Source organism: Papio anubis, chromosome 8 (genome assembly GCF_008728515.1).
Source record: "Papio anubis isolate 15944 chromosome 8, Panubis1.0, whole genome shotgun sequence".
Classification (NCBI taxonomy): domain Eukaryota; kingdom Metazoa; phylum Chordata; class Mammalia; order Primates; family Cercopithecidae; genus Papio; species Papio anubis.
Genome location: NC_044983.1, coordinates 61,438,411 through 61,464,916, shown reverse-complemented (window position 1 = coordinate 61,464,916; position 26,506 = coordinate 61,438,411). Strand labels below are relative to the sequence as shown.

Here is a 26,506-nt window from a genome sequence, read left to right as displayed (position 1 = left end):
TGGTGGGATTCTTACGTTGGATAAATGGAACCTATGTTGTCTGTGTTCTACATGGTCTTTTGCTGCAATGAGTCTTGGATATGAAGACAATTTTAAAGCAGTGATAGAATCTGAACGTATATTTCCCCCATTCTTAACAGATCAAAATGTGAGAAAGATGTTATTTGTTCCCGATATATAATATGATTTGATTGATAGCTATTTTCTAGAGGGCTTCTTTTGACCCTGTGTAAGATACTACTTAGTATTAAGTCAGATTTAATGTGCAGTGGAGTGCTGTATAACCTAAAGATGCAGACAATCCTGAAATCACTCATTTTCCTTTTCTGACTGTGACTTAAGGGAGATTATATGAATTGTTTATCAACTAGGTCTCTGGTACACATTTGGTGTTCACTTTAATTATTTTTTTTTTCACTAACCCCACCTGTTATTTTTAGACTGACTCTTATCATAAGTTTTGGCTTTATAAATTCTGAGTTAAATAAAATGACCAATTGTAATCATGACCAGGCATGAAGATTCCATCCCTGAGGGGTAAAGCAGTAGACTACTGCCAGCTCCACTTCAGTTCAGGCCACGTCACCCTCAGTCCTGAAGGAGACCCCTTCTTAGCCTCCAGTTGTTGCCCTGCAACTCTGCCTCAAATTGGGTTATGGCCGGGTATCCTCAGAGTTGATATGGCCAGTGTACGTTTGCTTAAGTAGAAGAATGTAGTTGTGCCACTGAGAAGGATAACCGGAAAAGATTGGATATGTTTGTCAGTTCACTTTTACATTGAGTTACTTAAGAAATCAGTTCTTCAAAGCAAATATGTACATTTATAGACTCTGTCACCTACACACTCACAGGAATCTTTTTTTTTTTTTTTTTTTTTTTTTGTGAGACGGAGTCTTGCTGTGTTGCCCAGGCTGGAGCACAGTGGCGTGATCTCCACTCACTGCAAGCTCCGCCTCCCAGATTCACGCCATTCTCCTGCCTCAGCCTCCCATGTAGCTGGGACTACAGGCACCCGTCACTGTGCGTGGCTAATTTTTTTATTTTTAGTAGAGACAGGGTTTCACCGTGTTAGCCAGGATGGTCTCGATCTCCTGACCTCGTGATTCGCCTGTCTCAGCCTCCCAAAGTGCTGGGATTACAGGCGTGAGCCACCGCGCCCAGCCAAGAAATCAGTTCTTCAAAGCAGATATGTACATTTATAGACTGTGTCACCTACACACACAGAGGAAACTTTTGAAAAATAAGATCTAGGTAATACTGGAGTAGGACGTAGGAAGGTTAACACTGTATAGATGATGTTTTAAAGATAAGAGTTTCAGCATATATGTTAATAACTTTTTCTTCTATTTATTTTCTCAAGGTTTTATGACTTACCTAGTGGAGCCTTTATTTACAGAATGGGCCAGGTTTTCCAATACAAGGCTATCCCAGACAATGCTTGGACATGTGGGGCTGAATAAAGCCAGCTGGAAGGGACTGCAGAGAGAACAGTCCAGCAGTGAGGACACTGATGCTGCATTTGAGTTGAACTCACAGTTATTACCTCAGGAAAATCGGTTATCATAACCCCCAGAACCAGTGGGACAAACTGCCTCCTGGAGGTTTTTAGAAATGTGAAATGGGGTCTTGAGGTGAGAGAACTTACTCTTGACTGCCAAGGTTTCCAAGTGAGTGATGCCAGCCAGCATTATTTATTTCCAAGATTTCCTCTGTTGGATCATTTGAACCCACTTGTTAATTGTAAGACCTGAACATACAGCAATATGAATTTGGCTTTCATGTGGAACCTTGAATATGCGAAGCCCAGCAGGAGAGAATCCGAAAGGAGTAACAAAGGAAGTTCTGATATGTGCCACGACTTTTTCAAAGCGTCTCATCTTCAAAACGTGAAAGTTGAATTGTTCAGCAACAATCTCTTGGAATTTAACCAGTCTGATGCAACAATGTGTATCTTGTACCTTCCACTAAGTTCTCTCTGAGAAAATGGAAATGTGAAGTGCCCAGCCTCTGCTGCCTCTGGCAAGACAATGTTTACAAATCAACTCTGAAAATATTGGTTCTAAATTGCCTTGGAGCATGATTGTGAAGGAACCACTCAAACAAATTTAAAGATCAAACTTTAGACTGCAGCTCTTTCCCCCTGGTTTGCCTTTTTTCTTCTTTGGATGCCACCAAAGCCTCCCATTTGCTATAGTTTTATTTCGTGCACTGGAAACTGAGATTTATCATAGAGTACCGCCAAGCTTTCACTCCAGTGCTGTTTGGCAATGCAATTTTTTTTTTAACAATTAGTTTTTAATTTGGGGCGGGAGGGGAAGAACACCAATGTCCTAGCTGTATTATGATTCTGCAGTGAAGACATTGCATGTTGTTTTCACTACTGTACACTTGACCTGCACATGCGAGAAAAAGGTGGAATGTTTAAAACACCATAATCAGCTCAGGGTATTTGCCAATCTGAAATAAAAGTGGGATGGGGAAGTGTGTCCTTCAGATCAAGGGTACTAAAGTCCCTTTCGCTGCAGTGAGTGAGAGGTATGTTGTGTGTGAATGTATGGATGTGTGTTTGCGTGCATGTTTGTGCATGTGTGACTGTGCATGTTATGTTTCTCCATGTGGGAAGAGATTTGAAATGTAAGCTTTTATTTATTATTTTAGAATGTGACATAATGAGCAGCCACACTCGGGGGAGGGGAAGGTTGGTAGGTAAGCTGTAACAGATTGCTCCAGTTGCCTTAAACTATGCACATAGCTAAGTGACCAAACTTCTTGTTTTGATTTGAAAAAAGTGCATTGTTTTCTTGTCCCTCCCTTTGATGAAACGTTACCCTTTGATGGGCCTTTTGATGTGAACAGATGTTTTCTAGGACAAACTATAAGGACTAATTTTAAACTTCAAACATTCCACTTTTGTAATTTGTTTTAAATTGTTTTATGTATAGTAAGCACAACTGTAATCTAGTTTTAAGAGAAACCGGTGCTTTCTTTTAGTTCATTTGTATTTCCCTTGTTACTGTAAAAGACTGTTTATTAATTGTTTACAGTTTGTTGCAACAGCCATTTTCTTGGGAGAAAGCTTGAGTGTAAAGCCATTTGTAAAAGGCTTTGCCATACTCATTTTAATATGTGCCTGTTGCTGTTAACTTTTGATGAATAAAAACCTATCTTTTCATATTTTTATCTTTGACATTTACCTTTTAACTCAATCCTTTGGAAAACACAGTGCTAAATTACAAGGAAATCAAAGGTAGCTTCTTGGCTCTTGCATTCATCCCTCAGATGTTTACTCAGTCCGAGCTTATCTACTAATGTCTCACCTTGCAAGTGAGTAGGCCGAAGCCCAGTTAGGGCTGTTCGGCGTCCTGACTAACACAGGGGAGAGGTCAGCTTTGAGCCAGGCCTTTTGTTCCCACAGTGGTGAACTGCCTAAGACATCAGCAACTCTTGCAAGTACTAAAATACTAGTTGTATTTATTTCTATCAATCATTGGCCTTTTTAAAGTGATAAGAAAAGGCTACTCCATTCTACTTGATTGATACCAATGTAAAAAAGGTACCACTGTGCCATTCCTATATCTTCCCAGGTCCAATTCATTAGAAGGGATATGGTGCAAACTTCTAAGTCAAACACATTAACATTATTTGTACAGAAAGTGTTGATGTCCAATAGAAACAGAATGCAAGCCACATAATTTTCAGTTTTCTAGTAGCCACATTTAGAAAACACGGAATTAATTTTAGTAACATCTATTCCAATATATCCAAAATATTGTATCATTTTAAAATGTCAATATAAAAACAATGAGATGTTTTACATTCTTTTGGGGGGTACTAAGTCTCTGAAATCCAGTGTATATTGTGTACTTAACAGCACATCTCAATTTGGACTAGTCATATCTCAGGCACCCAATATCCACATGGGGCTAGTGGCTACCATATTGGACAGTGTAGGTATAGATGCCTGAGGATAGTAGAGGAATATGGTCAGCTGGTCACTCTCACGAGATGGCCATACCTCGGCCAATATTTAATGTGTACAGAAAGTCTGATAAACTCATAGATCCTTAAAAACTCAGGCGCAGTGTTTCAGTCCATAGAGAGTGGAACTGTCATGGCAAACCCACATTAACCAAGCTCACAGTAACTATGTTTTTAAAACACTATCAGTATTTTAATTTACAATGAGAAATGTAACTATCAATTATTCTCTCCCTTTAGGCAAATCTTCCTGGGAAGCCAAATTATGATCAGCTGGTGAGCATGGATTCTGAGCAAGGGAAGCAAGTTGCCTCATGCACCCATGTCCCTTTGGGGATGTATCTTCTGTGATATTCATGTTTGTGGACCAGGGTACCCGCTTCCCCTGGAAGGTGCTAGAGATTCTCTGCCAGTAGTTGCTTCTCCACATCAGCTTCTGATTGGCACGTCCATTAGATAACGTCATTACCTCAAGCCTTGTTTCAGTTGAGCTCACCTGGGCTCCATTCTGCCTGTATACATCATTGCTTCTGCTCTGATCCATTGTTTGTCTTATAGTTTGAAACTCAAAAGATCATCCTATTTCCACATTCTCAGGGGAACTGCAGGTGTGGCTCCCATTTCCTGGCTATGCATATAATAAACCCATTGAAAAGTTGTTTTGTTATGTATATTTGGGGATCACCTTCTATAGCCCTTTTTTTTTTTTTTTTTTTTTTTGGACAGGGTCTCATTGTTAACTAGGCTGGAGTGCAGTGGCATGATCACTGCAGCCTCCACCTCCTGGGCTTAAGTGATCCTCCCACTCAGCCTCCTGAGTGCCACCACACCGCCCAGCTAATTTTTTAAAAACATTTTTGTGGCCAGGCATGGTGGCTCACACCTGTAATCCCAGCACTTTGGGAGGCTGAGGCAGGTGGATTACCTGAGGCCGGGAGTTCAAGACCAGCCTGGCCAACATGGTGAAACCCTGTCTCTACTAAAAATACAAAAATTAGCTGGGCGTGGTGGTGCATGCCTGTAATCCCAGCAACTCGGGAGGCTGAGGCAGGAGAATCGCTTGAACCCAGGTGGCGGGGGTTGCAGGGAGCAGAGATTGTGCTACTGCACTCCAGCCTGAGCAACAGAGCAAGACTCCGTCTGGAAGAAAAAACTTGCAGAGACAAGGTCTCACTTTGTTGGCTTGGCTGGTCTTGAACTCTTCGGCTCAAGCAGTCCTGCCACCGTGGCCTCCCAAAGTGCTGGGATTACAGGTGTGAGAGGCTTGCATCAGGCCTATAGCTCTGCTGCTTAAATAGGACCTATATTACTGGAATATTGATTTTTTTTCTAGAAAAATTTTAGGAAACAGTTAAATATTTAAAAGATTACTTTTTAAAAAAGCAAGTAAATATTACAGAACAGAATGCAAAATTTATTTTACATGGGAGACTAAAAATTTTCACACACATGGCCACCCTTTGGGCCTCCTGGCTCAACATTTCAGGGACTGAGGGAGTCTCTGCTCTAGGAGTAAAAGGTCCTTGGAGAGAAAATTTTGACAAGTCCTAACTTTAAAAAAGAAAAACAAATTGGTTCCTGGTCAATATTTGTACTCACTGTAAATGTGATGGTTTGTAATGATACTCTTTGTATAAAAGTAAAAATCATATTTTATGTCCTTTGCAAACAAATATATTTGTACCTGAGGTACAGATTAGAGGTGCTAGTAATTCCTTGAAGACTCTGAAAATGATCTCTTTTTCCAAAATGGTTTTTTGGTTTTTATTAAACTTTCTATTTTCTTAAAACTTTCACATCAGGTATTTCCAATGTTTTCGAGCATGTATAAATATTTTAATGTATAAATGTTGTTTAAAATCCCCTCAGTCAGTATCTCCTGAGAAAATACACAGTGACCAATAGCTAATAGGAATTCAGTATTGCTTTCAAAGGAATGTGCATATTAATCACTGTAGCATTGGCATACATTTGAAACACGGAGTAATATAGATCTGTGCAAGACTTAGCAGCTGTTCCTTGCTAATGACTTGTGTCATCTGGAAGGCCCCCAAGAGCCCATGGTCTACGGGTGGAATGACTACCACTTGGGAGTGAGCTGATGGACAGCACCCAGCAGGTCTCCTCCATCTTCCTGGCTCCTGTGCTCAGCATGGGCTGGTGTACACTGGGCCATTAATAAACGTTTGTTGAACAAATTAATTTGGAATTAATGTGTTCCCTTTTTAGCTATCAATTTATTACTAAGAGATTATATTGAAACCCTTCTGTCTATACTGGAGTCATGCGGTAAGCAGTATCCAAGTTTCTGTTGTGTGCAGAAGATAGCACTAGATGTAATAAAGGGGGTATTAAAAACTACGAACCTTGTTTTCTGTTCTCAACATGTCTGGGTGACAGAATAATATGTGCAACATGTTATATAATATGACGGGTTTCCGTATGGTGCAATATAAATAGTGTTGGGTTGTTTAGGAGAATGTAGGGTTTCGTTCAGGTAATGATAAAAATGACACCGTATCTAGTAATTCTTGTATTTATAAAATTGTTGGCTGGGTGTGGTGGTTCACGTCTATAATCCCAGCTCTTTGGGAGTCCGAAGCAGACAGATCCGACATCAGGAGTTCGAGACCACCCTGGCCAACATGGCGAAACCCCATCTCTACTAAAAAAAAGTACAAAAACTAGCCGGGCATGGTGGTGTGTGCCTGTAATCCCAGCTACTGGAGAGGCAGAAGCAGGAGAATCTCTTGAACCCAAGAGGCAGAGGTTACAATGAGCTGAGATTGCACCACTGCACTCCAGCCTGGGCAACAGAATAAGACTCCGTTTCAAAAATAGTTAACATCTATGACCGATAAAGTTACTTAGCCTTCAAATTTGATTCTAAAATAGTTTTAAATGTTCAATATGCTACTTTAGGTAAAATACTTTCATCAATTACATATTTTAGTCTTATACCTACACATTCTAAGTTGTCCTGAAACCCAGCTTAAAGTCTAATAGAATGGTGGGGAAGAGAGAAACAGGTTTTTTTTTGTTTTTGGTGTGTGCGTGTGTGTATGTGTGTGTGTTTGAGATGGAGTCTTACTCTGTTGCCCAGGCTAGAGTGGAGTGGCGTGATCTTGGCTCACTGCAACCTCCACCTTCCGGGTTCAAGCAATTCTCCTCTCAGCCTCCTGAGTAGCTGGGATTACAGGTGTGCCCCACCACGCCCGGCTAATTTTTGTATTTTTAGTAGAGACAGGGTTTCACCATGTTGGCCAGGCTGGTCTTGAACTCCTGACCTCAGGTAATCCACCTGCCTCAGCCTCCCAAAGTGCTGGGATTACAGGCGTGAGCCACCACACCCGGCCACTCCTGTTAATATTAGATTTCTTGTTGGTTATAATTTAAAATTGAAGCACAGCGATGTAATTGGTTTACTGAAGCTTTCCACTGGTCCCATCAATAAGTCTTTGCCAAGACATTCCATCTTGTATTACAACACCTATCTTTAAGCTGTACATTTATTTACATGACATTTCTGAACACAGATTTGAAGTATTTCTTTATTGTTGAGCCATGTCCTGTAAAGACAGGAGACTGTAATGATTTCCCAAGTTCCCTTAACTTAGTTGAAATTAGTAAAAGTTACAGATCTAAAGATGAACCTTTTGAAGGAAATATTAGAAAGGATAGTGCTTGCCTTAGTCCACTCAGGCTGTTAGAACAAAGAACCAGAAACTGGGTGACTTATAAACAACAGTTATTTCTCACAGTTCTTGAGGCTGGAAATCTGAGATCCAGGTGCTGGAATGGTCAGTTCTGGTGAGTACTGTCTTTACAGCTTGTCAGACCTAGGTTTCGGTCCTTAGGCAGGTTACCTAATCTGAGTGGCTCCCTAACCTATAAACTGTCTGTTCCTTAAAGTAAAATTAACTATTGACATAAGGTAAGTGCTAAATCAAAGTCACTATGGCTATTCTTAGTTCATTTCTTGATAATTTCTACTTGTATAAACGCATGGATACAATTGTACCTCATGATATCTTTATTTGAGCTCCTGGCACTGATTCACTGTAGAGGCTTCCTACTCAAATTCATGAGGGAGAACCTGATTGGAACAGCTCATCAAGGCTGTGTCCTGGGTTACACAGCAGTCGCTGCATTACCAGGCGTGCCCCTTGCAGAAGGGAAGGCAGGGGTTGGGGGGATCTGGACAGCGCAGCCCCCGCGATAAGTACCTTACACACTTCTCTCCCCTTGTACTCACGCTAGTATTTCAGAATGATTTCCAACTATGCTCTAGTTGTATCCTTTTTCACCCTTAAAATGATACCTAGTTTCCACAACACAGTACCTGGGGAATACACCTTCTTTCACCTTTCGATAAAAAGCGTATCTGGCTAACGAAGAGGGGTGGTCATTAGGCAACATTAACAGAATGTTTTCATACCTTTGGTTAAAATCTTGTTATGAAGAGTCTGGCCTTTCTCCCCAAATTAAGGCTTACCCAGTTGGGTTATGAAGGACTGCCCTGAGATAACCATTTGGTATGAACAGGAGGCACTGTTTGAGCTGCCTTAACGTTTACCCTCCTGAAAATGTCTAAAAGACACTTGTGTTCTACTCTGCCCTTAACAAAGGAGCCGAGCCCTCTGTGACCTTAACAAGGGGCTGGAGGATGGTATTGGAGAAGTTCCAGCTTTAGGAACATTAAGGTTTCTAGACCACATGAACTGGACTAAGGATAATAGTCTTGGGGGGAAGTGTGCAAAAGTTCTAGATCCTTACTTGGTTATGCTACTTTTATTATCCCATCCTTAAAGGATCGCTTTAAGGATCAAGACCAAGGAAGAGCTAGATTGTTTATAAGGTTTATAGGGCAAGTCTAAGAAGAATCCTAACAAATAGGATCAATAGGGTAGCAGAGAAGAATGCTAAATCTCTAGGATGAGAAAGGGAAAGAGGACACAGAAACAGGACCCTACTACAACTGAAACGAAGTGTCCTATTCTGTCTGAAAATCCCAACGCTGACTTTGTTGGGCTGAAAGTTTACTGTCTGCCAGATTCTATCCCACGGAGAGAACTTCTATTTCTGGAGAAGTTATCAGAACTATGGTTTTTCCTAAGTATTTGTTTCTGCTAGTTATTATTCCTACGTGTTTTCCTCTTCACCAGAGACACAGACACATAGGCATTCCTAATAGAGAAAGAAGACACAAGTTTTATGCAGAAGGGCCTGGGACTGGGGAAACAACCAGAACTAGAGACTGCAAGTCCTACCCCTCCTACACCAAGCCTGCACAAGCAAGTGCATAGGATGATGCCTTTTACAGGTGCCAGGGACTACCAGAGAAATCATTCTATTGGAAACTACAGAGACCCTGTGTAAAATAATGCAAAAGTAAAGATAACTTACTTAACAGGGGATCATGTAAAACTCCAAGTCCAGTGTTCTCTGACTCAGATCTTCTCATTCTGTCTCATATATTCTCTCTGTGTGTGTGTGTGTGTGTGTGTGTGTATGTGTGTGTGTGTGTATGTGTGTGTGTGTGTATATATATATATATGGAGAGTCCCTCAGTCAGAACTCAGACAAAACACAGGAAAGTTAGTTACCTTTCTTTCTAATACCTAATACCTAGCTGAGGTATAACTATTCTTAAAGTCTTTTACTTCAGGTGTTGTGTTGGGTGAAAGAACCAGAAACTGAATGAGGTGGGTGTGGGAGAAGCTGGGAAAACAAATTTCACCAATCTCAGAAGTAGATTATGGGTTTGAGAACCCTGAGACAACTCAGATACTTCATGACTGTCCTGTTTTAATGCTGTGATCCCTTTATATGAGAAAAAGTGAAAGGTGATTTTAAGAGCTTATTTTAAGGAATATAATTCCACTTGAAAAATGCAGAAAGAAAATTATTCTAAAGAAGCTACTTGTGCAAAAGAATCTTACCTACTGTGAAAAAAGAAAACAAAAATGGAGGCACTATGGTCCAAGGAAAATAAAACAGTTTGCTTTATTTTAAAACAGTAACTTCCTTATATGGGGGCACTGTCCAAAATTCAATACTTATATAAAAATATGTTTCTTAGCAGGTCAAAATAAGTTTCAGGTAAATTTTCTGAATTTTGTTAAAGAGAATTTTAAACCCCATAAAATGGATGGATGAGAGGTGAACATGAACATGTATAACATAAGTCATAGTACAAATTTAAACAGAATAACCAAGCCATGTCATTACCCCAAGTCATTTTTAATATTTAGGAGAATGCATGTATTTTCGAGAAGTTAAAAGTGAATGTCTACTCCCATCTCCTAATAATCCCAGGAAGTATAACTTTCTACTTTTACTAGATTTAAATATTCCAAATATTTACTCCGGGTAGGATACTCTGGCATTAACTATAGCTGAGTGTATCAGAAATAGAAAAATCATGAAGATTTATAAAGCATTTTTAAAATAATCATTTACAGCAAGTCCTTAAAAGCCCCCGATGAAAAAGGCAGTTCTTCACTTCTAATAACACCTATGGTTTATATTGTGTAATATAACTAAACAAAACAGCATTCTGACCAATGACAATTTATAGGAAATTCATTTGCCAAGTCTATGTTTCATTAAAGTTAATATTTTGGCTTATATTAAAATTTTTTTTAACTCTACTCTGACATTTCCAGTAGTATTAACTTGGCAAAGTCATCTTTATGATGCCATTTAATCAACTGAAAGGAAACAAGATGGTACATTCTGAGTTTTTACTTAAGAAGAAATTTAATTCAATAATTTGATTCATCACTACTGGAAAACTACATCTTTCTTCCCTGTCAGTACTGGATGGCAATGACGTGAAAGCAGCTTTCCTGGTTCTCAACGTCCCTTCAGTGGGAAGCATTATGGAATTTCAGCAGTGAACATCATCTGGTTCCTATTCAAACCCCAGCTCCAAGAAAATGTGAGAGAGAATCTAAGATATAAGTTCTGTTCAAGGCAAGAAGTTTCCAATCTCAAATATTTCATGCCAACAACTTATGTTATACCAGCTGTTCCATCATTGAATGCTAAATGATCATTGAAAACAAACGAAGATAACAGTGCCCTCGTTGCCATCATTCATTACTAATTTTACATAAACTGTTTATGTCCAAAAATGTGCATATGAAACATTTACACAGATAAATTAGTGTTAAGAATTTAAAATGTGCAGTAACATCCACAAATGTCCTTTTTGTGTTGTGAAATCTATACAATTGTTTTCAAAACTGGAAATCTGAACGCCCTGGCCACATATTAGAAACATGTCAGAACACATGTAAGTTGTGGAGAGCACCAACGCTGACCATCTCACAAAATGAAAACCAAACTTAGTGCTTTCATTACTGCTTAATCCTCAATTAGCCTGAAAAGGAGACCACTGAATACTAAAGTCAGGTATTTACTAAATAGTGTCGATTTCTACTAGCAAACTCAGCCCTCACAAATCAACAGGAGAACCAGGAGTCTTTCGCAGCTCATTGTCTATTAGGAGTCTGATACATTTTCAATTAAAGCCTTCATTTTTCCTGTTGGCTTCAACATGTGTGGCCCAAACTAGAAACAAACAAAAAGTATAAATAAAGATATTGGTTCAGGTAACAGTAACAATATGGCCCCCCAACCCCCCCGCCCCGCCCCAGTCATGGATTAGAGGGCTAGGTATGTTCTGCATGAAAAACCAAGCAACTACTGGGAATATTAAAACCTTTACAAATTGACAGGTTGTTATGAACACTGAACATATCAAGAGAATGAAAGGTAAAGAAGTAGCCAAACTGCTTCCTATAAATGAAAACTACAATCATCTTGGCAATACCCTGCTTTTGTTAAATTTTACTTTTCTGAGTAAAGAGAGAAAGTACAAAGTTTCCTTTCCAATGTCTTAAGAAGTTTCAAAGGTGCTAGAATTTCTGAGATGCCTGCCTCTCTGGAATAGATAAGCACACACACACCCCATGACAGTAATGTTAATAAAGGGAAAGTATCCATTATTATGTGAGAGCTTCCATGAAATGTACTCAGTCTCCACCTCTGACATGGTACACATCCTCCAAGGCCCACATCAAATCTCACCCTCTTCAGAAGACTTTCATAGGGTGCCCTGAGAGAAAATGATCTCACTTTACTTTGAATTTCTATGTCACAAAATACACATTGTTACTATACTGAATTTCACTTCACTATGCTTAAAAATACAACCCTGCATAGAAAATATAACACTGGAGATTACTTAGTAGTGAGCTCAGGGGTTAACTTTTGCTTTCTTCTTTCTGCTCTTCTACAAGTTTCAACTTTCCAAATGAACAACTATTATTTTCATAGTTAGAAAAGTAAAAGTGTAAATGCTAAGCAAAGATGTCATCCTTTTCCCAACCAGCCGTGATGTACTTGTAAGGCAGGGACCAAATCCTGCATCACCTCCCTTTGGAACTTACAGATGACACAGGTGAATCACTTGCAAAATGCAAGTGCTTGGCAAGGAGATGGATTTCTACGTAACAGGAAAGAAATCTGGGCAAATAACTCACCAACACTCTCTCTGAAGTGGCCTCTGATTCAGACTTTGGAACTCCTTTTTCAGCTTCATCTTGGCTATCACTTCGATACCGATAAGCAAATTTCTTTTTCAGAGCCTCTGCTATGAGGGCAGCAGGGTCAGTAGCATCCACTGGCTTGGGCTTCACGTCTTGCTCTGACCTTAGAGAAGTGAACACAAACCAAGGGGACAGGTCAATACACTGGCCACCCTCAGGGAAGTACTCTGTCAACCTTTTGCCTGACAGCACCTCTCCAGCATCACAGCTACTGCATAGAGACCTGATAAATACTACTAGCAGTGAGATGGAAGCCTAGAGCTAGTGCTCAACAAAAGCACACAGGAGTCCAATAAAGGGCCACGTAATGTATCTGCAGAATACGGACTCTACTCTCCTTCAGTGCAATAGAGTTCCCTCTTCCATGCATGTCTAGTGACTATGCTAGTGGTACACAGTATGCCTTTATTGAATTAGTAAATGCTCACTGAGCAATCGCAGTGAAGACTTTATATGAAAAGGCTGATATTTAAATAAAATGGGAAAACTAAAAACATCACCTGGGAACTGTTAGATTATTTTGCTAATCTCTTAGCTACTGTGTATAGAGGCCACTGGGGCTCGATTTTTTTTTAAACTAAAAACTATTCATGGCAGTCACGTTATAATCAAAATTTCTCAAGAAGCCTGGTACTTTGATTTTGTAAGACAAACAAATGGGGAAGAAAGAAGGTAAATGTATCCTCACCTCTTCACTGACCGAAGTTTTACACTGTTCATATCTTTAAGGATCTCTAGCATATTTGGCATTTCAGGTTTCTTTGGATTGTTCTTAACCAAAGTCTTTCCAGCATTGGCTCTTTTCTCTCTTCGCTCTTTAATCAGATCAATGGCAGATACACTTTGGTGGAGCCCCAGTGGAGGGGGAGGCGGGGGTGGTGGAGGAGGCGGAGGGGGTGGTAGTGTGGTACCAGATGTGGTAGAATCTAAGTCACCTACAGAAACAAAGGAAAACAAACTTAATCCCGCTGGTATTAAGCAAAGAAAATATCAGTTTTTAAAAACAAAATGATGTTAAAGATTTTTGTACCCCTAAAAACAATATCCTTAAAAAAAAGTCTGTTATGTAAGAAGGACAGTTTCAGTTACTTCATGAGAAATGCCTGAATCTCAGCCACTGTATCATTCAGTCCAAAACTATCCAGATGGAAAATTTCTATTTAACTTAACAGAGGTGTTTTTTGTGATATCAAATGTTCAAGTTTGACTGTAGCACGGTTTGTAATCACTTTTAAGAGAAATATAAAACAAAGTACTGCAAAAACGACTCTATCTTCAATACATACAGTTTGACAATTTAGTACTATTTCAATGATTTGAGGAAACTCTGACAAATTTGTGACTCATTTTAAGTATATTTTCATATAAGACTTATTAAGCATTAAAAGCCTGTACTGGGCTGGGCTCAGTGGCTCACACCTGTAATCCCAGCACTTTAGGAGGCCAAGGCAGGCAGGTCGCTTGAGCTCAGGAGTTCAAGACCAGCCTGAGCAACACAATGAAACCCTGTCTCTAAAACAAGAAGTAACTAAGATAAGAGTTATGGAAATGAAGTAAGGACCTAAAAATCCTCTTTCTGCATAACTGGAGGTTAGAAAGTTGTTTATTGGGTGAACTAGTTTGATTGGGGAGGTGTTGATGTAAAAGATTTTTACTCAAAAGTCTCAGCTCATAAATAGAACTTCAAAATTTTATGGTAGCACTTTCCCAGTTGGCCAGAAGAGGGAGGTAAAGAAAAAGGAAAAATCAATTGAAGACAAGAAAAAGGTAGGACTGGAGGATTTTAGCAAGTTACATGGATAAGCACAGTCCAGCATCAGCGCCCAGAGTGCCTTCATCCCCACCCACCTCTGCCATGCCCAGGTCAAATGAGGTTTCCATGCTGGATTACGTTAAACTCCAGAAGTATAAGCCAAGTGGCTCAGAGGCAGGGTAATTAATTGTCCTTATCCAATAGAGCTGGTTAATACTGAGGCTTGCCAGGCCTTGGAAACAACAATAGGAAAATAACCTCTACTTGCCAATAGATTAGTGGGCTAGGATTTCAAGGCTACAGTTTCCTCCCCAATGTGAGAATGTCACACTAATAAACCCAACGGTGTTAGACCAGAAGACTTGAATTCAGGTTCTACTCTGTGCAAAAGGAAGAAGAATAACTATTAAATAGCTGCTGTGTGTTAAAGGCATTTTATATACTTTCCACATTTATTCTCACAATAACTCAGTAACATAGGTACTATTATCCCCATTTTAGAGCAGTAAAGGGAGGTGAGATATCAAGTGCTTGCCTCAAGACATGCAGGTAATAAACACCACTCAGTCTAACACATACCACACAAAAACCCAGGCTTCTTTCACTAAGTAGACGGCAACCTTATGTCTGATATGGTTGGTGCCATTATCCTAGACAACTAAGTTTCCCATTAGAAAGGAAAGCATCCACTATATAGCGATTCAACTGTATGAATTTCAGCGTTTTCCAAAAGATACTTCCTAGTAATCTTCTCTGACAGCACCAAGATTGTTCAAAATGAACACCATCTAAACCTAACCTGGTTTAGAGAAGGACTGACACCTGGGTTTTTTGTTTTGTTTTGTTTTGTTTTTTAAGATGAAGTCTTGCTCTGTCGCCAGGCTAGAGTGCAGTGGCATGATCTTGGCTCACTGCAACCTCCACCTCCCGGGTTCAAGAGATTCTCCTTCCTCAGGTTCCCAAGTAGCTGGGACTACAGGCACACACCACCACGCCCAGCTAACTTTTGTATTTTTAGTAGAGACGAGGTTTCACCATGTTGGCCAGGATGGTCTCGATCTCCTGACCTCATGATCCGCCTGCCTCAGCCTCCCAAAGTGCTGGGATTACAGGCATGAGCCACTGCACCCGGCCCACACCTGGTTTTCTAAGAACCCCAATAGTTGTTACTTACTAATTAATTTAGAAGTTAAGTGGCATTCTCCTAACTTCTAGTTTGCAAGTTAAACTAACAAATGTAGGACTTACAGACCTGCAATGAGATTTCGCTGCTCCTGCTGGGTCACAATTTTGGCAATCTGAGCTCTGAGAGCAGCAAGTTCATTTTCGAGAGCGCAAATCTTCTGCAGTGCTTCCTCGTTTGCCAGTGCTGGGGTCTTCAGCTGAGGCTCTTCTTGAGACAAGTCTGGTAAGGAAATCTGTCTGCTTGGGGCCTTCTCAAAGAAAAGAAGGTCATCCTGAAGGGGTGGCCTTGATCTGACCTCTGTCCTGCAAGGAAGACATAAGGTGGATTGTCACAGGCTTTGTAAGAGAATGTGAAACACCATCCTCACCTGACAGTGTATCCGCATTAACACCCAACAACCTCTTTTCAGGCTGATCTTACATAAGTCCCTTCATGTAAGGACAAAAAGAGCAAAGCATTTGTCAACCTTATGTAGCTACATACCACAGCTGCGGTTCTTGCTGCCATTATTTTTCTTAGTCAATCTCTACATAATATGCACAGACCAACTCCATCACAGATTTTAGCAAAGTTTTGCCAATTCACGTTTTCTTTTGATTTGAACTAAGAAGAAACTTTTTATGCTCTTCAAAGTGGTAAGCTAATTACTAGCTATATCTGGCAACAAAATCGAATCAGTGATCTATCAGCCTTTCCCCAGGGTCCTGGCGTCTACACATCAATGTCAGTGTTTTCCATGTATGACAGAATACATCAAATTGCAAGACACATGATAACAATGTAGACAAAATACAGCATCAAAAGCTAAAAGGAGAAAAAGGAATCATTATCACTGAACCTATGCAGCAGCTATATTAGATGGTTTCATTATTTGGGTAAAAAAAAAATTCACGTGTAGCACCTGAGGTAGCTCCCAATGAAGTTGAGGGTTGAGAAAAAAATTTGTATTTCTTTTCAATTGTCAGTTTATATACTTATCCATTTCCTCTTATGTTCTACAATGAAGTTTTCCCAGCCTGCATCCCCTTTTAAGCCCTTTTCTATCTTAAATTCATTCCCTCCAGAAAACATAGTCTTACTTTTCCCTTATACCTGCACCCTTCAAAAATCTGTGTCCTCAAAAAACTCCTGCATACTGTCTCGATATTATAGTCATTTAGAACCCTATAATACCAAAAGAGCTCTCTACACAAGGACAGGAAGTAATTACATTTATAGTTCCCAAATCTAGACGAAACTATCTTGGGAGCAGTAAACCCAAGGCCCTAGTGCTGTATCATTTGGGAAAAGGCTCTTTTGTTTGAAAGTTGCTGAAAGAGATGGGGAACTGCCATTAAATGTAACCTCGCTGTCAGACATAAGGCTGGGGCTTTCCTCTCTGTCACCATGTTTAATTTAAACACCGTGGGGCAGACACTATTATTTTATTACTGAGGATACAGGCTCAGTATCATGTAGTTAGTGTGTGGAAGACTCAACACTGAAACTGAGATTTACGAAGTTTTTTCATGCTATTAATGTTACAATTTTTCTATGAAAAATGTATTAGTGTGACTTAACATTAATTCAAAAACTTAATATTTTTTGAAATATCCATAACCTGGATAGGGATACACTATAAGGAAGAAATCTGCCCATTTCCAGTCAGACTTTAACCACATTAGTTTATCACTACTTTACAACACTGGGAATGGTTGAATGATTTCACCAGGATTGCCCTCTTCAGCATACTCAAGAATGCATGGGAAAAGAATGAAGGAATGCCTTGACTTTGGGGTTTCAAAGATGAGAAAAGAGCCCACAACTGACTTCCTTCTCCTCACTCTCAATCAACATTAATACATCGTGCTCATACGGTTTCACAGTCACAGATTCCTTTGAAAATTTGATTTTGCCAGATAATTGATCAGACACACTTCTCATAAAATTCGGCTCATATAGTTTCAGAAGTCATGGCCCTAAGGTGAAGAATCTCTGACTGGCCCTGCTACAAGCCTACACTAAAAGGCAAGCTAAAGCCAAAATCTAAGTAACCCTCACCCAGGGCATGGACCAGGTGCTAATTAAGGCTTGCTCCAGTGCACAGCATGCATTAGGGACAAAGATTGCCAGTTGCTCACTCCAACAAGCACGCTTCTTTTCTCTTTTGTAAAAATTACCACCAAAAAAAGGAGTAGAAAGAAAGAAATCCTTATTTCGGGGCAGCAATGTACCCAGCTAAAGGATGACATTTCCCGGTTTCCCTTGCAGTTTTATGTGGCCATGGGACTTCGTGTGGCTAACAAGATTGTAGGCAGAATGTTGATGATGAGGCATCTAGGAGGCCACTTGAAGGGAGGTGACTCAATGGAAAAGTCATTTCCATTTTAGCCCCAGTTCCCTTTCCTCATGCTGAGAGTCTTGAGTGCAAGGTGATGTTTTAGAGTCACACAGGGCCATACGCTAATCAGGATATGGAAGTCAATGCTACAGATGGCAGAGCCTGGCTGGGTCCCTGATGATGCTGTAGGGCCTCTATCAGCTCTAGCCTACCTAACCTTGGATGTTGCTGATTTGAGAGAAATAAACTATCTTGAGAGAAAAATATAAACTCCCATTGTATAAGGCACCATTCTTTTGGGCTTCTCTTTCAGCTTCAAACATAATCGTAACTGTTAGGACATTTCAATATTAAATTCTACTTTAGTTTTCCTTTAAATGGATATTGGTGTTTTATTCTTGCTTGACAGTTGTGAAAATTCTTCTTCATTCTACCTTGTGTATTGAAAGGGGAATCCTGGGATGCTTAGGTTTTGGTATTTTGCACTGAATTCGGGTATTTTTCTTCATACCTAATTTTTTACATCATATTAATGAATTTACCATACATAAAGGAAGCTTGCAAACTGCTTTTTGCCTGACACATTTTTATTAAACAAAAAGATCTGGAATATAAATAAACTTGCTCTAGGCTTGGCGCAGTGGCTCACGGCTGTAATCCTACCATTTTGGGAGGCTAAGGCAGGAGCATCACTTGAGCCCAGGAGTTTGTGACCAGCCTGGGCAACATGGCGAAACCCCTTCTCTACAAAGAAACACAAAAACTAGCTGGGCATGCTGGCTCAAGCCTGTAGTCCTAGCTACTAGGGAGACTGAGATGGGAGGATTGATTGAGCCCGGGAGGTTAAGGCTGCAATGAACCGTGATTGCATCACTGCACTCCACCTTGGGCAAGAGTGCAAGACCCTGCCTCAGAACAATACAATACAAAATGTCCTCGTTCTTACCTAGCAACTATAATATCAACTTTTAAAATCTGGAATATTTGTGGGATAGGGAAATGTTTGGCTCACAAGGTTTCAATTACTGTTTGCTTTCGTAGCCCCAACAATGAGAAAAAAGTTTTTTTTGTTGTTTTTTGTTTTTTTAAGTACAGGAAGATTAGGCTGGGCACAGTGGCTTACATCTGTAATTCTAGCACTTTGGGAGGCCGAGGTAGAAAGACTGCTTGAGCTCAGGAGTTCAAGATCAGCCTGGGTAACAAGGCAAGACCCTATCTCTGCAAAAAATTTTAAAACTAGCCAGGTGTGGTGGCATGTACCTGGGGTGCCAGCTACTCAGAAGCTGAGGCAAGAGAACTGATTGAGCCCAGGAGGATGAGGCTGCAGTGAGCTGTATTTATGCTACTGCACTCCAGCCTGGGCGACAGGGGGTGGGGGGAAGCGGTACAGGAAGATTAAGCAAAGGAAAAAACTCCCATGAAGAACAGTACCAATACTCTGATAAAATATATCCATCAATACACTGAAAGATATGTTACAGAAGTTGTAGATTAGATGTATGTGCTCTAACCAACCTACAATAAGGAAAATACTTTTAGTAAGTCGTTAAAACTTTGACTCTTTGTTGACACACCTGGCTAAATTCTGATCACTACCTCTCCTTCACAGAGTAGCGCAAATAATTTTGCTAAATAGTTCTATACAACAAATACATTAAGTTACGAGTAAATAAAAATTAGTCAATTTACCGAATGAACCATTGAGGAGGTAGGGAGCATTTATATTTACATTAAATTACATATAACAACATAATATATTCTTAATATGCTTCTTCATATATATTCTTGGTAATGTTTTGGGTTTAATAACACTGAACAATAGTGACTTTTTAACTATTTCTTGAAAGAACTAAAGGAAATGCAGGTAGGTAGGATGGTAGGAGTGATAAAATTCTAGTTTTAAAACCAGATCTATGCAAAATGTAGCATTCTCAAATAAATGTAGAAATAAAGTAGTACACTTATTCAAAACTGTAGTAGAGAAAGAAAGAACAGGAGTAGTAACCATGTGAGTTTAGAGGAAGAGAGCAATCAGATGCAGTGTTCTCAGGACAGAGGACATGCGCCATGGCCAATGGGTGTCAGGGATGGGGGTATCTGGAAGTGACAACAAATGGAAGTGGAACTGAGAAGAGAGAAGAATAGAACCTGTGGAGAAATATGTATCTCTAGACCCCTACCGTCTTCGCATTTCCGCAAAGCAAAATTTTGCTTTGTTTACCAAACCTACCTGAAAGAATGAATATATTCATATCTGTGAATAGAAATGTGGATGATTGTTTTCATATTATGTACAGAGGATTCATGCAGCCTATATACAGAAAATAAATGTTGGATACCAGAACCTTTGTTACTGATAAATAAAAAATGATATTATAGTACTGTTTATTTAAAAACCAGTGGCCACATCAGTAAAGATTATATCCTCCTTCCCCTAAAATTCTCCTAGACATTAAAGGATCCAAAGTATTAAATTCTTACAAGTTTGTTTTAAAATGTTATCATTCAAGTAAGCCAGTCTTCAAATTCTATGAACACTGACCCTTCAATAATCTTGTTCCAGAATTGGAACAAGATAATATGACACACTAGATTAAGACAGCAATTGCAAGGCATATTTGAACAGCTTACTTTCTTTAAAACATCTTCAAGGCAAAATAAACTGTAAGAGAAAATTAATAAATACTGAGCGGAAACTACAGTGTTTAAAAAAAAAAAAAGGATTAACTTTCTCTATCTCCCCATAGCTTCCATGATGAATTTTTATCTTTTTGCTTTTTTTACTGAAAATAAAGGACAAATTACTCTTTAATCTTGAACACTATTGTGCCAGGGTAAGAACAAAAAAGTTTAGGACCTTTGGTAAGACAATTAACAGTGAAGAACTGTACGCTATACTATTTTTCTATCTTTAATTATATAATTCAGCATTTCCTTATGTGAAATACTTTAATATTTATGGGCTCAAACAAAGTAATTATAGGACCTGTGAAGGTTTAAGAGCCCAGATAGGGTTTCCCTATGTTGCCCAGGCTGGTATAACTCTGGGGTTCAAAGGATCCTTTAGCTTTGGCCTCCCAAAGTACTTGAATTACAAGCATGAGCCACAGAGTCCTGCGTTTTTTTTTTTAAGACAGTCAACAAACCATTCATTCTTAAAACCAATCTGTTTTGCCATCCTTAAGAACAGAGGGCTATTAAGAACTAGAATACAAAGACAGAATAAATCCAAAATAAGAGATAGATTCTTTCAAGAATTTCTGTAATTCAGAGAAATTTTAAGAAATAAAAACAAATACAAAAACAGAAATAACAAAGAGGCCAGGCGGGGTGGCTCACGCCTGTAATACCAACACTTTGGGAGCCTGAGGTGGGTGGATCACCTGAGGTCCAGAGTTAAAGACCAGCCTGGGCCAACAGGGTGCAACCATGTCTCTACTAAAAATACAAAAATTAGCTGAGTATGGTGGCAGGCGCCTATAATCCCAGCTACTAGGGAGGCTGAGGCACAAGAATCACTTGAACCTGGGAAGTGGCAGTTGCAGTGAGCCGAGATCACGCCACTGCACTCCAGCTTGGATGACAATGCAAGACTCCATCTCAAAAAATAAAATAAAATAACAGAGACATCAAGCATGGATGTACCAAAAGCAGAGGATAAACAGCCAAAAGGTGATGTTTCTCTTTTTTTGAGATAGGATCTCACTCTGTTACCCACACCGCCAACTCCTAGGCTCAAGTGATCCTCCTGCCTCAGCTTCCTGAGTAGCTAGGACTATAGGTGCGTGCCACCCATGCCTGGCTAATTTTTTTCTTTTCTTTCTTTTTTTTTTTTTTTTTTAAGAGACAGGGTCTCACAATGTTGCCCAGGCTGGTCATGAACTCCTGGCCTCAAGTCTCTCAAAGTGTTGGTATTATATTGTGCAGGCCTGATATTTCTTCCTTCCCTTTCCTTTTTTTTTTTCCATTACCTTAAACTTTTAACAGTTAACTGATGTTTCTTAAAACCATTTTCTAGATACCAATTTCTGCTAGGGAGATTTCTACTGGTTTTGTTTGTTCGTTTTGGTCATATTTTGTTTATATTGGGTCCAAAATTCCCTAAGGCACACAGGTTCTTACTTAGAATAACACTACACTGAATTATCTAGTTCTCTTTTTTCCATGTTACTGTCAAGGGAAGCCACTTTTGTAGCACAATTTACATAAATGCAAAGGCCTTTTTAGCTCCATCATCCATATTGAAGAACCCTAAGTTAAATATAATACACCTCTGGGGTCCTTTCCCTCATCTCACAGTTAAGGGAAACTCAAAATCTGACACAGTTTTAAATTAGATGTGCCCTGTTCCCAAAATGATTTCTACTGACCCTCCCTCATCTTTTTAGTTTACAGAACAACCTAGGAAGGTTAAAAAAACAAACAAAAAACCATACTCTATTGTCTTAGAATCCAGGGAGAAAAAAAACCTGGCAATTTAGTTTCCTGAAATACAAAGTTGGGTAGAAAACTATTAATCTGAGGCAGGCAGATCACTTGAGGTCAGGAGTTCAAGACCAGCCTGGCCAACATGGTGAAACTCCGTCTCTACTAAAGTAAAGTACAAAAATTAGCTGGGTGTGTTGGCGGGCACCTGTAATACCACCAGCTCCTTGGGAGGCTGAGGCAAGAGAATCACTTGAACCCGGGAAGTGGAGGTTGCAATGAGCCAAGATCGTGCCACTGCATTCCAGCCTGGGCAACACAGCGAGACTCTGTCTCAAAAAAAAAAAAAAAAAAAAGAAAAGAAAACTAACAATCTTTTCAAAGTGGGCAAGTAGCTGGATAAAGACAACTAGAATGGGAAATCATTTTGACAGTGGAAGCAATCTATGAGAGGATCTACAGTGGGAACAGGCAGGAGTGTTGTAGGCTACAGACCCAGAAAACTAGTGGGATTCCCTCATTAGCTGTTCTAGGCTCTGTTCAACACAACCCTTCTGTTGTTTTATATTTCAGAAGTTGGATCTTCCTAAAAGTGATATTTAACAAAAATAATCCTTCTTCCTTGAATATGCTATTTTAATAATGTATGTTCATGTCTACTGTCAAGTAATGAAGAATAAAATAGAAACCAGTAACATCTGCAGTTTGATGTGCTGTGAGTAGGAAACCTTGCTCTGATTGCTCTGATCCACCGAGTCTCCTGGCCTACTTTTGCACCTCTGGAGCTGTGGAGCTGGCCTGCTTGCTTGTTAAGTATTTCCTACGGACTCTTGCTACTCTATCATTCTCTATGAGTTTGGGGATCTTCCCTGACATTCCTTAAAAAACAGCACATTCCATCTTATACTTAATGCTGACACTTGAAAAATCAAGCTGGATATCATCACCTCAGTCTCACTTTATTCACTATCCTTATATTACAGACTTCTATAAATATGTTCATCTTCCTCATTAGATTGCAAACATCCTAGGATAAGGAAAACTGCTATCTGAAACATTTTTAAGTTCTATGAACCCATACATTTTTATTTAGTAAATGAGTTTGATATTGTACGTGACACTCTACAGAAGAACTGGATACAATTAGAAATTAATATATTAATATAGAATGAACAAATTAAACTTTAAATATTTCAAAGCTCCTTAGCTGCTCTTCTACTTTGGAAGCAATCAAACGCTTGATGACAATATCTATGATGTCAACTAAAGGTCTCAGAGATTACAGTCTTTAACTTCATCATACAGTACAAATGTTATACTGTATATTTATCCAAAGACTTACAAACCAAAAAGTATCTGAGACAGGTCTCAAACAATTTAGAAGTTTATTTTACCAAGGTTAAAGATGTGTGGCCGGGCGCGGTGGCTCAAGCCTGTAATCCCAGCACTTTGGGAGGCCGAGGCGGGTGGATCATGAGGTCAGGAGATCAAGACCATCCTGGCTAACATGGTGAAACCCCGTCTCTACTAAAAATACAAAAAACTAGCCGGGCGTGGTGGCGGGCTACTCGGAGGCTGAGGCAGGAGAATGGCGTGAACCTGGGAGGCGGAGCTTGCAGTGAGCCGAGATCGCGCCACTGCACTCCAGCCTGGGTGACACAGCGCGAGACTCCGTCTCAAAAAAAAAAAAAAAAAAAAAGGTGTGCACCTAGGAGACAGATCAGTGCCTTTCTCCAAAAATGATTTTGAGGGCTTCAGTATTTAAAGGGGAATGGGCAGATATTAGAGAAAGAGGAAGGAATTTTTAAAAGGTGGGAGTAGATAAGAGACAAAAGTTTACATTCTTTTAAATCTCTGATCAGCTGTTCACATGTGAGGGGCGGTAGAGGACTAGTCACTTATGCATTCCTCTAGCTCAGTGAATCTGCATTTTTACATAAAATAAACATAGGGCACAGGAAGCAATCAGATAAGCATTTGTTTCAGACGAGCAGCGGGATAACTTTTGAGTTCTGTCCTTTTCCGACACCTGTGAAGAAAACTATCAATTCACATTGTCAGCATCAAATTTAGCAGAACTGTTTTAGGGTAAAGATCTTGGGGCCCACAAGGAATTTCCTAGCAGGCAAATTGTAAGAGAGGTATGTAGCTTTTTGATAATGTAGCTATCTTACATAGCTACAGAGGCAGCTTTGCTGTGATGCAAAGCTTTGGGAGGCAGGTTTGCCTGATGCAGTTCCTAGCTTGACTTTTCCCTTTGGCTTAGTTATTTGGGCGTCCCAAGGTTTATTTTCCTTTGACAGACTATACATTCTCCTTAGAATACTACTATGAAGGAGAACACTTTATCTTAGATGAGATTATCAGTTATATTCATAACTGATCATCAGTTATCAGGATGTCAATGCTTCTGTTAATTAAAAAATGTGTACAGAAAAGAGAAAAAACAATGAGGCCTTACTTTGTGCATGCCACTGTACTAACAGTTTTCTCATGTTATTGAAAATTCTCTTCTCAAAGTAGAATACTTGTATTTTATAGAAATATGTTGCCCTTTTTTTTTCTTTTTTTCTTTTTTTTTTAGACATGTTTCGATCCATCGCTGAGGCGGGAGTGCAATGGTGCATTCATGGTTCACTGCAGCGTTGACCTCCCAGGCTCAAGCAATCCTCTCACCTCAGCCTCTCAGGTAGCTAGGACAACAGGTGTGCACCACCACACCCAGCTAATTTTGGTATTTGGTATTTTTTGTAGAGACGGAGTTTTGCCATGTTGCCCAGGCTCATCTTGAACTCCTGGGGTCAAGCAACCCACCCACCTCGACCTCCCAAAGTGCTGAAATGATAAGCATAAGCCACTGTGCTCAGCCTGTACTTCTAGTTTATAAATAAAAATCTGAAGTTCAGTGCATTTGAAAAAAATCATTTCTATAATAACCAATTATGAAAGACTCATACGTATCCTGTTTTCCCAGAGACATAATAGTATGACATTATAAATAATTGTTACAGAAATGTTATCAACATAAATTTCAAGGAAGAAATAAGAAATATACTGAAGAGCTTCAGCTTTCATACAAATATAAATATGAGAGGCAGAAAAACTGCAACATATGAACAGTCTTAAATAGAATTTGTTTCTATAGGGACTTAAACTGTAAGTTATAAACACAGAAGGGTAGGTCCCATTTGGGGAAAATGGCACAGAGCAGGCAGGACTAACTTGCAGCTCCCACTTGGACAAACAGAGCAGCGTGCACAGACCCACATGGTGAACTTTTGCTCCAAGAACTACTGCAGGAACATACCAGGAAAGCCAGAGAATCCACAGACACTTTGAAGGAGGTGGATTGCAGCTACACGCTCCATGGGAAAGCCGAGGAACTCCAAAGACAAAGGACATAATTGCTTGGGAGCTTTATGGCCCTGCCCACTGCCTGAGATGCTGGTGCGGTTGCAGAGAAAGGGAATACTTATAGACTGCTGGTGGGAATGTAAATTAGTTCAGTCACTGTGGAAAGGAATGTGAAGATTTCTCAAAGAACTTAAAAGAGAACTATTATTTGACCCAGCAATCCCTCTATTGGGTATATAACCCAAAGGAAAATAAATCATTCTGCACATCTGTTCATCACAGCACTATTCACAACAGCAGACACGGAATCAACCTAAATGTCCATCAATGGTAGACTGCATAAAGAAAATGTGGTAGATAGACACCATGGAATACTACACAGTCACAAAAAAACAAGGAGATCATTCCTTTGCAGCAACATGGATGGAACTGGAAGCCATTATCCTAAGCAAACTTACACAGGAACAGAAACCAAATACCACATGTTCTCACTTACAAATGAGAGTTAAACACTGAGTGCACATGGACAAAAAGAAGGGCAGCTGGGTGCAGTGGCTCACACCTGTAATCCCAGCACTTTGGGAGGCTGAGGCGGGTGACCACCTGATGTCAGGAGTTTGAGATCAGCCTGACCAAGATGGTGAAACCCTGTCTCTACTAAAAATTCAAAAATTAGGTGGGCGTGGTGGCGCACATCTGTAATCCCAGCTACTTGGGAGGCTGAGGCATGAAAATCACTTGAACCGGGGAGGTGGAGGTCTCAGTGAGCTGAGATCGTGCCACTGCACTCCAGCCTGGGCAACAAGAGTGAAACTCCGTACCAAAAAAAAAAAAAAGAAGGGAACAACACACACCACGACCTACTTGAGAGT

General features: G+C 39.8%; 2 protein-coding genes across 13 annotated transcripts in view; one reads left to right on the top strand and one right to left on the bottom strand.

Annotated features, from left to right (window-relative positions):
- PDE7A (phosphodiesterase 7A) overlaps positions 1-4,636 on the top strand; it is a 126,286-nt gene extending 121,650 nt beyond the window's left edge. For 4 of the 6 annotated variants that reach the window (XM_031669593.1, XM_031669595.1, XM_031669594.1 and 1 more), the window contains one exon: positions 1,361-3,178. In XM_031669593.1, the coding sequence (XP_031525453.1) occupies positions 1,361-1,566 (206 nt within the window). In that variant the 3' untranslated portion in view covers positions 1,567-3,178. Of the gene's footprint in view, positions 1-1,360; positions 3,179-4,218 lie in introns of those variants that run through there. The other 2 variants (XR_004185836.1, XR_004185837.1) reach the window with 2 other exon arrangements.
- MTFR1 (mitochondrial fission regulator 1) overlaps positions 1-26,506 on the bottom strand; it is a 114,631-nt gene that overhangs the window by 31,341 nt on the left and 56,784 nt on the right. For 3 of the 7 annotated variants that reach the window (XM_017962061.2, XM_017962063.3, XM_017962062.3), the window contains exons 5-7: positions 15,602-15,837; positions 13,285-13,531; positions 12,417-12,699 (exon numbers count right to left, since the gene is read on the bottom strand). In XM_017962061.2, the coding sequence (XP_017817550.1) occupies positions 12,417-12,699; positions 13,285-13,531; positions 15,602-15,837 (766 nt within the window). Of the gene's footprint in view, positions 1-9,959; positions 11,557-12,401; positions 12,700-13,284; positions 13,532-15,601; positions 15,838-26,506 lie in introns of those variants that run through there. The other 4 variants (XM_003902811.5, XM_017962064.2, XM_031669597.1 and 1 more) reach the window with 3 other exon arrangements.